Source organism: Pempheris klunzingeri, chromosome 13 (assembly GCF_042242105.1).
Source record: "Pempheris klunzingeri isolate RE-2024b chromosome 13, fPemKlu1.hap1, whole genome shotgun sequence".
NCBI classification, from domain to species: Eukaryota; Metazoa; Chordata; class Actinopteri; order Acropomatiformes; family Pempheridae; genus Pempheris; species Pempheris klunzingeri.
The window spans coordinates 8,262,482-8,276,663 of record NC_092024.1 but is presented as its reverse complement, the minus strand read 5'-3'; the positions used below and the strand labels follow the sequence as shown (position 1 = coordinate 8,276,663).

At 42.6% G+C, this 14,182-nt stretch overlaps 3 protein-coding genes across 4 annotated transcripts in view; 2 read left to right on the top strand and 1 right to left on the bottom strand.

Moving 5' to 3' along the window:
- Nucleotides 1-2,648: 2,648 nt before the first annotated feature.
- On the top strand, nucleotides 2,649-3,928 carry cimip5 (ciliary microtubule inner protein 5). The gene is made up of 3 exons (XM_070843028.1): nucleotides 2,649-2,872; nucleotides 3,000-3,039; nucleotides 3,731-3,928. The coding sequence occupies exons 1-3, from the start codon at nucleotides 2,649-2,651 to the stop codon at nucleotides 3,926-3,928; spliced, it is 462 nt and encodes a 153-aa protein (XP_070699129.1).
- Nucleotides 3,929-5,513: 1,585 nt separating this feature from the next.
- Nucleotides 5,514-11,642, top strand: slc66a3 (solute carrier family 66 member 3). Its single transcript, XM_070842673.1, has 7 exons — nucleotides 5,514-5,672; nucleotides 7,442-7,524; nucleotides 8,218-8,287; nucleotides 8,415-8,472; nucleotides 8,832-8,952; nucleotides 9,857-9,898; nucleotides 11,105-11,642. The coding sequence occupies exons 1-7, from the start codon at nucleotides 5,527-5,529 to the stop codon at nucleotides 11,203-11,205; spliced, it is 621 nt and encodes a 206-aa protein (XP_070698774.1). The 5' UTR covers nucleotides 5,514-5,526; the 3' UTR covers nucleotides 11,206-11,642.
- Nucleotides 11,643-11,693: 51 nt separating this feature from the next.
- rock2a (rho-associated, coiled-coil containing protein kinase 2a) overlaps nucleotides 11,694-14,182 on the bottom strand; it is a 32,726-nt gene continuing 30,237 nt past the window's right edge. For both annotated transcript variants that reach the window (XM_070842027.1, XM_070842028.1), the window contains one exon: nucleotides 11,694-13,571. In XM_070842027.1, the coding sequence (XP_070698128.1) occupies nucleotides 13,568-13,571 (4 nt within the window). In that variant the 3' untranslated portion in view covers nucleotides 11,694-13,567. The remainder of the gene's footprint in view (nucleotides 13,572-14,182) is intronic.

Here is a 14,182-nt window from a genome sequence, read left to right as displayed (position 1 = left end):
AAAAATAAAAAAAAACCTATTGTACTTCTCAATTCATATTCATCTTTCTGAGTTCACTTTGATTTGGCATGTAAAAGAAGAAAGTGTTTCATGTTAAAAATCCAGGGACATTCAAGATAACATCATGGAGAAGATAAAAACCCTGTCAGTGTTATTATCACATAGCACATGGCATGGAGTGGATCACTTCTTTTAGCCAAACAGGGATGATTATATCACACATTGCAAATTTTATGAGAAGTTAAATTCCCAGGGTGAAAATATTTACATCATTCAGCCTCAAGGGTCAGTGTAATACCAGAGTAAGGGTTGCGTTTATGGGTAAGGCCATATAAAATATTTAAGTGAAATTGCTGTGTGAGGGTTATCTTCAGTGGCATCATCACAATAGTAGTACAAATTCTCGTAAACACCAATTAAAAAAAGGAGAACAGTTCTGGTTTTCTGCACAAAGTTTGTAAGCCAATCATTTAAAAAGGCGTTTGTTACACTACACGGGAGCTAAAAGCTGATGTCATAACCCAGCTTTAAACTGAGAGCCTCAAGTGGAAACGATTCACTGAACACCACGTGCTGCAGCACATGCTCCCAACTAGGTAACTTACAAAATAAAGGAATGCAGGAGGATGTTAAAAGATGTGTGTGGAACATAAATTGTCATTTTAGGCAGCGCCAACATCAATGAGTGGCATGAGAAATTCCTTATGCCTCTGTGAGGTCATCGGCTGGCTGTCCAGAGATTAGGACTTTGCAGTGTGACTTGGGACAATGGCCTACTTTTGAAATAAGCCTCTCCTTGTTTGTCTAACCCGTGATGTCACCCTGTTCCCATCCTCACCACTAATGAAGAGACAACACTGATACTGACTGATGATATCCCAGGAGGTTTTGGCACCCACCGCCTTATGACTACTTACCATTCTTCCATTTTGCCTGACTTCACTGTATGTGAATCTTTTAAATGCCACATTGAAGAGAACGTTAGCATTTCAACAACAAAGCCTGTTGAAGGCTTTCTGATTCCCCCAGAATCACAGTTTATCGTTAGGATCAAATGAAAAACTTAAATCAAATTCTCTTGCATGCCACTAACCAAAATACAATACGTGTTGTGCTGAGGCTTGCCTTTGTTTCAGCATGTGGGAGCTGTTCGTGTTCATTAAACTGCATATCAGAACCTCAGAGCTCCCACACACAAATGATACATTTGGCCTAAATATACACCCCCATCATGTTTATTTGTCCATGTCACTGAGGAGAGATCTGATCAACCCTAAGATTTTAAAACACCTGTGTACATCCCACTAACTTACAGTCATAAAACTCTTAAGTTATTCAGAGGTACCAACATAAATATTGTCCCACAGAGGTAGAACTACAGCACAACCTGGTAACAGACACTGGCTTGTTTGATAGAAGGATGTCAGGGTGCCTGTGACACACTTTGTGAAGCTAACCTGGCTATTCCCTGCATCAGCCTAGCTTTAGCCGCTTTACCCTACTGAGCAGTGACTCCCTCGTCCCACAGGTGAACAGCTGAGGCTCCGTTAACGTGCCAGACGTCCCAACACTAGTTTAATTCATTTCCCCATCAACTCCAGCTCTCACCTGTCGTTTCAGCTAACATTAGCATCTGTACCTGACAGTAAACTGTTAGCCGGCTAGCATATGTTTAAAAAGCCGGCTCGTGTTAAGAGGCTACACTATATATTATTTATGTTAGTCCATACCTGGGAAACAGTAACGTTGCAGTTAACAGCCACAGGTTTTAGGCTCCTGCATTGTGCGTGGAAAAGTTGGCAAAAGAGATGAAGTGGCTCCTGTGATGTTCACTCACGTTAGCCCCTCAGAGGTAATGTTGTAGGTAATGTAGCACTCACACTGGGCCAGGCTGTCTGCCCGTTCAAAATGCACTTTACGACTAGAAACAGACACTAACGTCCTGTTCACTTTACGGTACATTTTCTATAACAGCTGCCTTACCTTGACCTTGCGTCTCGTTTCAATTCGCTCATTGGGGAGATGAGCAGAGAGCCAGTGGTGGATTTAATTTCCGTCTATTCTCACTGTACGCTACATAGCGGATGTGCTTCCGGTTTCAGAATAAAAGCAATTGTTGTATTTTTTTCCGGTCTTCAAAATAAAGGTATTAGAACTACACCAGCCACCTTTCGTAAAACTGAGCTAAAAACAATTAAGGATGACAGTCTGAACAACTTCTGCAGGAGTGTGTGCCCCAGCAAGAGAAAAAAACAGGTGTGTTTGTCTGTCTGTTTGTTTGTTTGTTTAGTGGTTGTATGTGGTGTATGTGGTGTGGCTCTTCAAATGATGAAATTCAGAAGCTCTGAACATCATAAGAACAAAAATTAATTGTCATGCTCCCAACAATTAAGAAATTAATGTACATAATAAATGCACGTAAAACTGCTCCCCCAATTGCTTCTATTAGCTGATCATTCCCTGTGATCGGCCATGATGTGTGTTAATTATGGTCTATCTGCACGACATTTTATTGTGAAAGTGTTGTTATGTGCCCTGAGCTGATGAACACCGTTTCCATGGCAACGTAAACACAACAGCTGAAGCACTGGCAGTGATTTTTTTCTTTCCGGACACACTCACACACTCTTTGAACTGCGGCCACCGGGATGGACGTGAACCGTGTCCGGCGTGTGTCCTCTGCAGGCTACCGGTTACCGGACCGATCCCACGGCACCAGGCCGGCCAGCACCCCGCCGCCAGCGGACAGGACCCGCTTCGCCAAAGGAGACGCGGCGTCCGCGGAGCTGAGCCCGGACAGGAGCGATCCCGTCAAACAGGACCGAGTGTGGAAAGAGCTGGTGTGGAGTGAGAGGAGGGGAGTGCGGGAATGGTGAGCCGGATAAGCATGTCCTGTAGGCCGGGGCACCTGCCACTGCAACCCCAGAGTCAGCTGAAGTTCATATAGTTTATAGGTGACTGATGGAACACAGACTTAACCAACACATTGTGGTCCACAGGGAGAAGAACTGGGACTTTCTCAGGAACTATGATCAGATGGTAAGACTAAATGTGTGTGCTCTTAATTTAAATTAGGAATATATCCCTCATATAACCCCCTTTTTCTGAATATATTCAAATATCTCCAAAATATTCCCCATTCTTGTCATTATCCTACATAACAGGCTCAGCAGACTCTTGTCCACAGTCTTTGTATAATTTAATTCATTTTTTGAAAGTAAAGTCAACTTCATTTAGGCATTTCTCTGGCTAACCTTTGTGTGCAATTCGCTTAACTTTTTAAACATTTTCAATTGAAACTCATTTAAGTTTTTAAATTCCAACTGCCTAGTTATTAGTCTGCTACCCTGAAGTGGGATTCACCGAGCTTTTCTACGTGTGTTAGATTCACTCATATTTTACAATTTGTAACTGAGTATTTATTCATTGTATTCGATGCAGATAGCAGTCTACTTCCGTATGGGCTTCCCACTGCTACATATGAATACATGTATGTAGGGTGTGCAGATGAGACCTTACAGAAATCAAACTACTGTGCTGCACTAGAAAAAAAAAGTCATGTGGTCACTATGGTAACAGAGTTTGGGCATGAAAAACTAAACATGTTCATGTAAGGATACAAAGTAAATGTTTTATTGCTCATATCACAGATCTAGTTCTGCTACACTCACATCTACCCAGACTGATCTTTTCGGTGTGTGACTGTGGCTCTACCCCTGTGTGTTTGTAGGGACAGCTGAAGCCAGAGGAGCCTCTGCCCAGCTACGTGTCCCTGTTCTCTGATCACGTCCCCAACACCACCAACCAGATGTTTGGCAGCAGGCTGTCCTCTCCGCTGGGGAGTGAACTGGTCAGACTGGACAGGCTGTCACTGTGGTCTGGAAGCCATCACAAGCGCAAGCTGGATCCAGAGATGCTGCCCTGCTAGAGCTCTCCGGGGACGGGTCACTACATGTGGACCTCTGCACACCATTTTTGTTTTAGCCTGGACTCCACAAAGCTGGGACTGGACTGCCCTTATGTGGAGCTCAGAGGGTTTGGAGTGGGGTTTCTTTAATCATTTTAACTTAGAAGCCATATCAGTGAATGAGGCAGGAGAAAACGATGTTTGATGTCTTAAACCTGCTAACTTAGATATACATATATAGGAGACGTATTCATTAATCATATTGAACTGTACATCCAGGAACTGCGTTTGTTCACAAGGAGCACAACACTTAACGTTAAGGACAATTTGCTCACCGACAGAGACAGGTGAGAAGGAAAAACACCGGCAGATCCGATTCATGTCACCCGAGCTGCATTAGGTATTTTAATCAGATACTTGATAATCCAACGAGATACCTGATCAAATTTGGATGAGTGACAGGTTGTATCACCACAACATCTCACTGTGCATAACAAAAGATTACCATGCTAGAGTGATGCTATTAGAATATATTTTTTTAGTGTTAAATTGATCTTATTTTTCAATTTAAAACACCTAAAATATCTGTTACATATTGTTCCATGTTTCCCAGCACCTCTAAGCCGTGGAGCCGGGGGATTGCATGAATTTGATTTGTGTGATTTTCTTCATGATGTAGCTTATACCCATGTGCACTTTATGTGATCGGCAGCATGTCTCAGGTTTTTGTACCACTGCTGCTGCCTCAAAATGCCGCTCTGTATATTGTTCTGTTCATTATCACTGCCCCGGTGTCTAAATTTGAATAAAATCGCTGGTCTCTGATGAAAACTTCATCCTCAGATTGGTTTTATGATCTGAGTGTTGCTAGATTGCAGTCTAAGTCGGTGTCTCATTGGAATAAAGAGTTTGCAGTTCAAGCTGTGGATGCACTGAAGTGATTTTGTTAAAAGCTGTACTTGCTGTAAACGCACTGCAGATTCTACACTATGATGCTATAGTTCTTATAGTATGTTATTTAAGCGATAGCGCTTGGGTGCTTTCCATCATGTGAGTGCGGGCAGGACTTAGTTTCAGGAGTGTTGAAACGCAGACTCGCTGAATGAGAAGGCAGGAAGAGAGAAACATCACATGTCCTCATGTGAGGATGTCAAGTGCACCGCTCTCCAACCTGTGAGCACAACGAGCCAATCAGCTCGCAGTGGATGTATGCGGAAGTGAGAAAGGATGCCGGCTGACAGGAAACTGCCAAGCTCAAAGAATAATAAAGGAAATTAAGTAGGGTTTCCTTCAAAATAAAAGTATCTAAAGTCTATATCTATACATCTATATCTATCTATACCACGTATCATTACAATTAAGACAAAATGCTCTTGTAATTGATTCAACACCCCATTTCTTTTAGATTCTTACAACATGAACAGATGTTAACATCATTTCAAACTACCCTTTATTTTATTTTGAAAGGTTGGAGCGGAAGTCTGCTCTAGTTTAGTGTGATTGACTGGTGACAGGGCAGCGGCAGCAGCAGCAGCAGCATCTGGCTTCTACTTGTAACAAAATCTTGCGAGATCCGACGATCGAAAGTTTACATTTAGTTTTTAGTTCATCACCAGACAATGGAGCCCGACACGTTGTTGCACGTGGCTAATTTCAGCACCCTGTTTATGTGCATGGTGCTGAAGTTCCCGCAGATCTTTGTACTGATTCGGGCGAAATCAACGAGCGGAGTCAGCCTCAACAGCCTCCTGCTCGAGCTGACCGGGTATGTGAGGTTTTAAAGAACTTATTTGGTTTGACGTGTGCTGCTTAAGGGGGGGAATATTTGTATAATGAGACAAGTGCGGTGACTTCTTTACCTCCAGCCACACCTCCAAACTCCATTTAAAATATTTGTAATTATATTGCGGCCTCGGCTATTGGTGAAGTCGCATATATGTGTAAGCGTGATTTAACCAATAAGGAGTCATTAACACATAATGGGAAATTCGGCATAAATAAAAGTGGCCATTTTTATTGAATTAAAACGTCATAAAAGTTTTATAATTACTTCCCGTCCTCTCTACCACGCTCTTCATCCTTATTTGGGAGGGGAATGGAAAGCAAAAGCACGATCAGAAGCAGACCGATTATTTGGCGCGAGGAAGCAAAGCCACTTTAGATCAATTGTAAAGTAGGACATGCAGAGATTTTCTTCGGGAGGCTCCCCGACTGAATTTTGGAGCACGCGAAAAGCTGCTCTCTAACAAAGACTAATCCAACCGTGAAGGCTTAACAATAAACAATTACTGTTTACAGAGCTGAGGATTTCGGTTGAATTATTGAGGACAGAGAAATTTAGCCTCAGCCAGGTCTGTTTGACCCAATATCAGTGTGAAGCAGTGATGTCTGAAATCAGTGCTGCAGAATATTTATGAACTGAACAAGCAGGAATAAACCAGCCTTGAAACTTACAGTCTTGTAAGTCCTTGTTGGGCTGGTGGAGATGAGGCCTCAGCATTTTTTTATTTTTGTTTTATAAAAAGCTAAACCCTGACCAAGCAGCTTTGTGTCTGTTAGGCTGTATAATTTCTCAGTGTCCTGTCTCTCCCTGCTCCCTGCCTGGCCCTCCTAACTGTCTCTACTGCGTTGGTGAGCGACCGCCTGCTGTCACTGTGCATGCTACAGTGAAACAGCCGAACCTTGCAGCTGCACCACATCTCTGTGAACACGTGACCTCATCTCAAAGTGTAAAACCTTATTGCTCACAGTCAGGTGTTATGGATCAATACCACTGACTGAGCCATCACTGCACCAGCTGCTGAGGTTTCTGGCTTCCGGCCCGTCTTTGAACAAAGAGTGCTCCAAAGTGATCTGCATGTATAAGCATGTTACAAGCCTCTCTAAGTTGTTCATCTGGTGATGTGGCTTTACGTAATGTCCCTCCAGCCATCCATCCATTATCTTCTGCTTAGTCAGGGTCATGTCGCAGGTCAAGCTGACCCTCTAGACATTCTTCTCCCGAGCAACGCTTTCCATTTGTTAGGGGGGATTAATGTCCCTGTAAGGGTAAAATAATTCAAATCTGCCTCCTCGACTGTAGTCAGTGAGAGAGAGCATATTGGCCTGACTAGTGAACATGAACATGCTGTGCGCAGTTTACTGACACTGCTGTCCAGGATTTTTGGTGTATTGTCAACTGTTATCCGACATCTGACACCATGATTGTGTGAAAATGCCTTGTGCAGCCTTTAACTCAAATGTCATGTCAACCGTTCGTCATTATGGCAACATCACCTTGCATGGGGTTTCATAGCCATCTCCTAAGAAACCTGCCTGTAAACACACGCATGCAGTTAGCTTGGCAAACAGGATCTTCAGCTGCAGAGTCTCAGAGTTCTGTAGAAGGGGGCGACCAGTTGGTTGGCGATGTGCGCTCCCATTAAAGACTGAATACAACACTCAGTGGCTCACTCACTACATCAGGCTTTGAGTGTTCTCAGCACCCAGTTTTTTTGCCATATTTGCTGATCTGATCACTGATCTGTTTCACAGGTTCATTGTTTTTGTTACGTACCAGATGTACTATGACTACCCACCTCCAACATACCTGGAGTATCCGATTCTCATCGCTCAAGGTGAGCTGCCCTTATTTCAGACTTATTAGATCATGTGACGAGCCATATTTTTGTATCGAAATCATTTTTTTTTAAGTAAAGGTGTCAGTTTTTCTCATTTTCTGTAATCTTCTCTAACCTTGGTTTATATTTTCAAACGCTTCCAGAGTTAAATGCCTCACACTCCACAAACACAGTAACAGTGCCATGTTGGAGCGAGGCAGACCATCAAACTGACAGCTGTATGCCCATGGTTTCATATTACACACAGAGGTTTGACAGAAAATCTATTTGGCAGTGATTGATGTTATGTGAGAGTTGTAGTAAAACAGTAATCACACGTAGTGTAGAAACAAATGAGTCGACATGGGTCTGAGCTGAGCGGGCCATTTAGTCATCTATGACCTTTTATTGATCTCCACAACCACAGCAACAGATCACTCTTCCTACTGTGCTCAGCCAGTTCCACCCCAGGAGGCTTGTTACTGACAGATACAATGGTGGCATCTCAGCATTAGAGGACTCAGATATGTCCTGTGTCTGAGCTTTGTTAAGCAGAAACATTGGCTTCTGGTGAGACAAGAGGCAGTAAAAAAAAAAAACCTCTATGAACGTCCCTTGAAATGAAAATCAAACCCAGCTCTGTGAAACATGCGGCCCACTGGCCACATGCCCCTAAAATGGAGTGTGTAATAACCTGCCCTGTGTCCTTAGATGTCATCCTCCTGCTCCTGATCCTCCACTATAACGGCAGCCTAAGGCAGAGCCTCATCTACGCCTCGCTGTATCCTTTCATCACGTTCAAAAAGCCCTGAATGTGAAAGTGATGAAGAAAATCAATGACCCCATTGGCTTTCATTGATACCTTTGACAACGCGCCGCGTGTTATTGCCTTAACATAATGTGCACAGGTTCGTCGGAGGATGGAGGCTCCTCACCATGGAGAAGTGGATCATCGATTTGGCTATGGTAATAAATCAGTTTACCATCAATCATAAGTGAGAGTATGTCACAAAGTAAGCAAAGAGATGGCATGTCATTACTCAGGAGTAATGAGGGGGAGATTTGAACAGAAATGTATCCAGACCTCATTGCACCTGCTACATTTCAGAGAGACGCAGACCTTATAAATGCCAAATGGGCTTGTTGGTTAATGAGATGAATGTGTCTGAAGACATTTTTGCATATAAATAGGTGAGAGCGCTGATCTTGCAACTGCTCTCACCCCCCTCAAAAGCTAAAGTTTTTGCAAACTAAAGAAAAGTGTTTAAAAAAAAAGCAGGATCACTGGAGAGCGAATCTGTCCGGTCTGACTCTTCTCTTCTCAGAGCCTGTGCACGTTCATCAGTGCAGCCAGTAAACTTGCCCAACTGCAGTGCCTGTGGAGATCTAAGGACGCCGGGCAGGTTAGCGCCCTCTCCTGGGCTATGGCTACCTACACATGTCTGGGTGAGTGTCACACACTGGACATATGAAAACACTGTGTGTGTGTGTGTGTGTGTGTGTGTGTGTGTGTGTGTGTGTGTGTGTGTGTGTGTGTGTGTGTGTGTGTGTGTGTGTGTGTGTGTGTGTGTGTGTGTGTGTGTGTGTGTGTGTGTGTGTCAGCTGCACACCACGGAGTCGCCAACTTTGTCTGCTGCTTGTAGGCAGGTAGCACTTGGTGTGTTTGTTGAGCCTTAATGCTAAAAACGGCTGAAAACGACGCTAAGTGCAGCAGAACAGCAGCTGTGGGCCAAAACAATGAGCTAGACCAGGGGGGCAACAGAGTAGGGTGATAATTCTCTGTGTACATCATCATTAGATCAGTTATTGTGATAAAAATAGTCATTAGGACCATTTAATGCCAATGCATTTCATTATTGGCAGCTCTGGACAGCTTGTGATCACCAGTTGGTCCCTAAAGCGCTTACTGATTATAGGCATGTGTGGACCCCAGAATAATAACACATTAATTGGAACGGAGAGAAGTGTTTGGAAAATGTCTCATTAGAATCACTTAGTTCAGGTTAATGAAATCTTCTAAATACCCCGAGCAGTCTTGAACTGTGATACGATAAATGTATCAAATAGAGCGATCTCCACTTCTCAGATGAAGGCCAATATCCCCCTCTTATCTGTCTAACCTTCGTGTTTAGCATTCCTAATACATTCAGACAGTGCTTAACCAATTTGTGGCTTTTTTTTCTCCTCCCTGAAGTACTGTCACTGTAATGTTTCTGTTCATGAATATGTATTATACTATTTGCTCAGCTCCTAATTTAATAAATTAGCAATTCCACACTTCATTAATTAAATATTAGATGCTCTCTTGGATAATGAGGATGTCATTAACTCGGCTTCCTCTTTGTTTCAGCGCGGATTTACACCACCACTGTGACAACTGGAGACATGCAGAGTAAGTCGCACTGAATTCCACATGACTGGGGGATGTGTAGTAGATATAACTATCATAGTTTGACGTGAGTAAATTGTTTGTTTGTTTTTTCAAAAGTGATGCCCATGTTCTCCAGCCTCAAATTTGTGTTGGAGAATTAGCTTTTAAGACCTAGTTTGGGATGAGGTGTGTGGTTTTTTTTAATACACTTCTAAGAGAGGAAATATGAAAATATATGTGCTAAGGCCCTAAAGCCCTCCTACACAGCAGCGAGAAACCCAGACTGTGAGAGACACACAATGCAGTTTTATGTCTCTTTTTGTATTTTGTATCTCTTTGAAGTTCTTCTGACGTCCCTACTTTGAACTGAGCTTTGTGACTTTAACAAGAAATGTCACTTTGAACAGAGGCTCTGGACCCTGACCCCTTTGGCACCTGTGCCTGAGCCCCCTGTAGGGTCCCACAGTAATCCATCCATGCATCCAAGGCCAAATATTTGTATACAACATTAAACGAACTCAATCAGTACAATTATTCCCGTCATGTCAGAGTCAAAAGGGAAGTTGTCTCAGCAGAAAGGTTATACCGCTCTCTTTGATGCCACCAAACTCCACTGATTGTGTGACTTTGGCGTTTTAAAGGGTTTGTTGAGATCCAACACAATTTGTGTAACACACAACTAAGTGATCGAAGCAGCGGTAGACCAGCAACTCCCGTGTTCTGCAACGTAAAATTACTGTTTTTTCCCCCCAGTGGAATCTGGTGGCTTTGAAGAGAACGATATAGCGGCTGTAAAAAAAAAAGATCCTTTCTGTGCCGTCAGACACTGCGAATAACAGCCTGAGCCTGTCGGTGGCAAAAACAAACACTTTAAGTGGGCATACTTTGATCAGACACAAAGGATTACATTGCAGCCTGTTTAATGGCTGCCTGCTTAGGCGATCTACTGAAGTTTTTGTGCCCAGCAGTCATTTTGAGCCAAAAATGTACCAGTTATACTTTAACAAGGAGGAAATAGGTTATAAGACATAGGATGCATTTTCTACAGTTTAGTAACTCAGAATTTTGTCTTTGTCTTCCGTTAGCAGGAGATACATTTTATGTAGCTTTGATTTCATATAGAAACTGACTGGTGACACTTGTAAGCTCTGGCCAACATCAGGATATCGTTTTAGGTTCCTGTGAATTAGCATCAATCTTAAATCTAATAAAATCTCTTTTTCACAGTTCTGGTGCGGTTCATCGCCATGACTTTGCTCAACATGTGGGTGCTGCTCACTGTGATCTACTACCAGAGACACAGCAGCAGGTCCAAAAAAGAAGACTAAGTTTTTAAATCCAGCTGACTGGCTAGTCTGTAAAACCTGCAGTTTATTCCCTCGTCTTCCAGCTCTGTTCACCAGAGATTACACTGGACACAGCTAAGACTAGAAAGAAACTGGGAGGTAGTGTGTATGCACTTTTTACAATACTGACCCATAAAATGTGCTTTTTTTAATATCGTTTTTACCTCAATATCGAACCCACACATCTTTTGATAACATTCCAGTGACTCAACTCTGCTACAGCCTGTAGTGAGAGCAGAGACCAACGATTTCTCAGACTGTACGCGGGGAAAATGTAGTGTTACATTAGGACAGCACAAGCCAAGAGCATCTGAGATCTTCTTACTCAGGAGAAGAAAATACTGTATTTTGAAAAAGCTTTTATAAGTGTAAAGTTCTTTTCTGAAATGTTTTAATAAAGCAAACATTCAAGCTTCTTACATTGTGGTATTTCAGTTGCATGCATTAAAACTCACCCCAAAAAAACCTTTTTAGAGAATTATAGCTTCCAAGTTGTTTCTTTTTAAAGCAGAAAAATAATCGAAAACCAAAAGGCACATCCATGTCTTTATTGTTGAAGTAGTTATTATTATAGAGCTGTTTGGTAGCAAACATGCAATCTGGATGTAGAGCCCTTAAATACAAAGTGGACAAGGCTGTATAAATAATATAATGTGCACTGTATGGCATGTAAAATATATACTGTGTATATTTATATGTATAAAACATGCTTCTTGGTTAAAGGAGAGGACTCTGTACACACACACACACACATATACACACACACACACGCGTACACTCATACACACAGTTACTCTCCACCTGCTAGATAAGCCACATACACGCAACAATGTGCCCAAACTCAGAGTCTGGTTACTTTTAATACAAAAATATCAGGACAAACACATTTAGAAAAACTTTCAATGGAATAGTGCTGCTCAGTATTTTGACTCCTGGAATATGATTGCATACCTTCATTGTTTCTGCTTCTTATTGGTTAATTCCCCTCATCTTCGCTATCAGGAATGACCCAAAACTACATTTCTAATAGGTGGAGGCCTGTGGGTGCCGGCACTTCAGTGTGAGGCCTGAAAAGGCAAACACATGCAAGTTCACTCAGAGTAGTTGGTGATTAAAAAGGGGGCTTCAGTCAAGTATATTTGGATACAAGTAATACAATGCCTGTGTGTCGTCTCTGGTAAAGCCCAGATGTACATTCAAACAACAAAAGGAGCCGAGCTCAGATCAGAAAAGCAGTAACGGTGCACCCCTTGATTCAGTAAACATTAACCCTCGTAACTGACAGTGCAGGTTTGAAAGGTTATGGGATTGTGAGGATCTCATGCCCGGGCCTCCCTCTAATGCCATGCAGAGCAGGATTCTGTTCACTTAGAACTGTTAAATGTAGTCACGCGACGACAAACCGGTGATTCAGAGCGTGCCCGAGTCAGAAATCTGAATGAGAGGCACTCAAGGAATTATTCGCTTGCATCCTGGAGGAATCCGACACACGCTTCCCTTCCTGCCCACTTCCCTAGAAGTCACAGCTCGTTTGTACCTTGTTCAAGTTTCTGTGACCCATGTGGACGCTCGCCTGAAAAGCACAACTGTGGGAAGCAAGAAGCTACAATCAATATGTTAAAGATTTTGAATGAGCAAAAGTACAGATACTGCATCTGGGATCAAGTTCAACAACCACAGCTGCGTTCAGCCACCAAATGACAATTTACTATCTTCTGAGTGTAGTGTTCCCCATTAAACCCTTCATATCGTTCACAATCATCAAACACAAGAATGTCTTTTTTTTTCTTATTTGGCCACAAAAGTCCCCAAAAGGTGGTGAGGAGGAGATAAGAATGTTCCTGTTGGGTCCTTCAATTAGACAGTGTGTCCTGGTGAGAAGTGTTGAGGTAAGTGTGTCCCCTTCTTGCCGGCCCTGTTCGGGCTCATAAGAGCTCTTCTCTGTTCTGTGGGGGCTGAACGAGCTACTCCAGCCCCCCCCCCCCAGACACACATAACTGCTCTGCTCTACTCGAGGGCCCAAGAGAAGACTTCAGCTAATATGCTTACAAGCCATCCAGACGGGTGAAAAGGTCGAAGGTGTTGAGTTTTCATAGTCATTACCGCTTCAAGTGGCTGGGAGAGAAGTTCGACAAAAGGGGAGAGAGAGAGAGAGAGAGAGAGGAAAAAAAAAAAAAAAACAGACTTTGTAACTCTCACAGACTGCAGCGCGACAGGGTGGGTTTGTGGAGAAGTGTTGTGGAGTTCAGAGTGCTGATCTGCAAGCGGAGCTTTGTGTTCAGTCTTTGATTTAGGAGGAAACACGCCCCACCACCTTGACGACGCACCACACTCCCAAGCAAGGTTAACTGGAGAGGAAGAGAAACAGATGCAGTGTTAGTCTCGGCAAATAGCTGTTTGTCCAGAGTACTGACAGAGACCATGTCCTCCTAGCATCTAAATAACTAAAGAATCCTGCACAAATCACTTGTTAAAAAACATTTTGGTTGTCAGGCCTTCACCAAGACATTTATTTATGAATTTCTTTCTTCAGTCAAGATCTTAAAAAGAGTCTTAATATTGTGCAAGAACGTAATAATAATACGAAAAAAAGAATATAAACAAAGGCTTCTGTTAACCAAAATACCTCTTAAATATGGTTTTTAAAGAATCATGACACAGATATACCGAGAGGGACATTTTACAGTAGGAAATTACACTTGTCAGTGCTCTCTGGTGACATAATGGAGAAGCTGTTCCTGCATTAATGGAAACACGTGTTTGCATGCTGGAACTTTTTTGTAACTTATTGGCCAACATGTGAACACTGATAGCACTAGATGTGATCGTGATTATTAAAATCACAGATACCCCGGGCTGTAGTAACCCAATTTTAAAATATAGAAAAAGGTATTTTCACTTGGACATGAGTGCATGAGACAAATGTGATACAATCAGACATTGGCTTTATGTTCAGCCC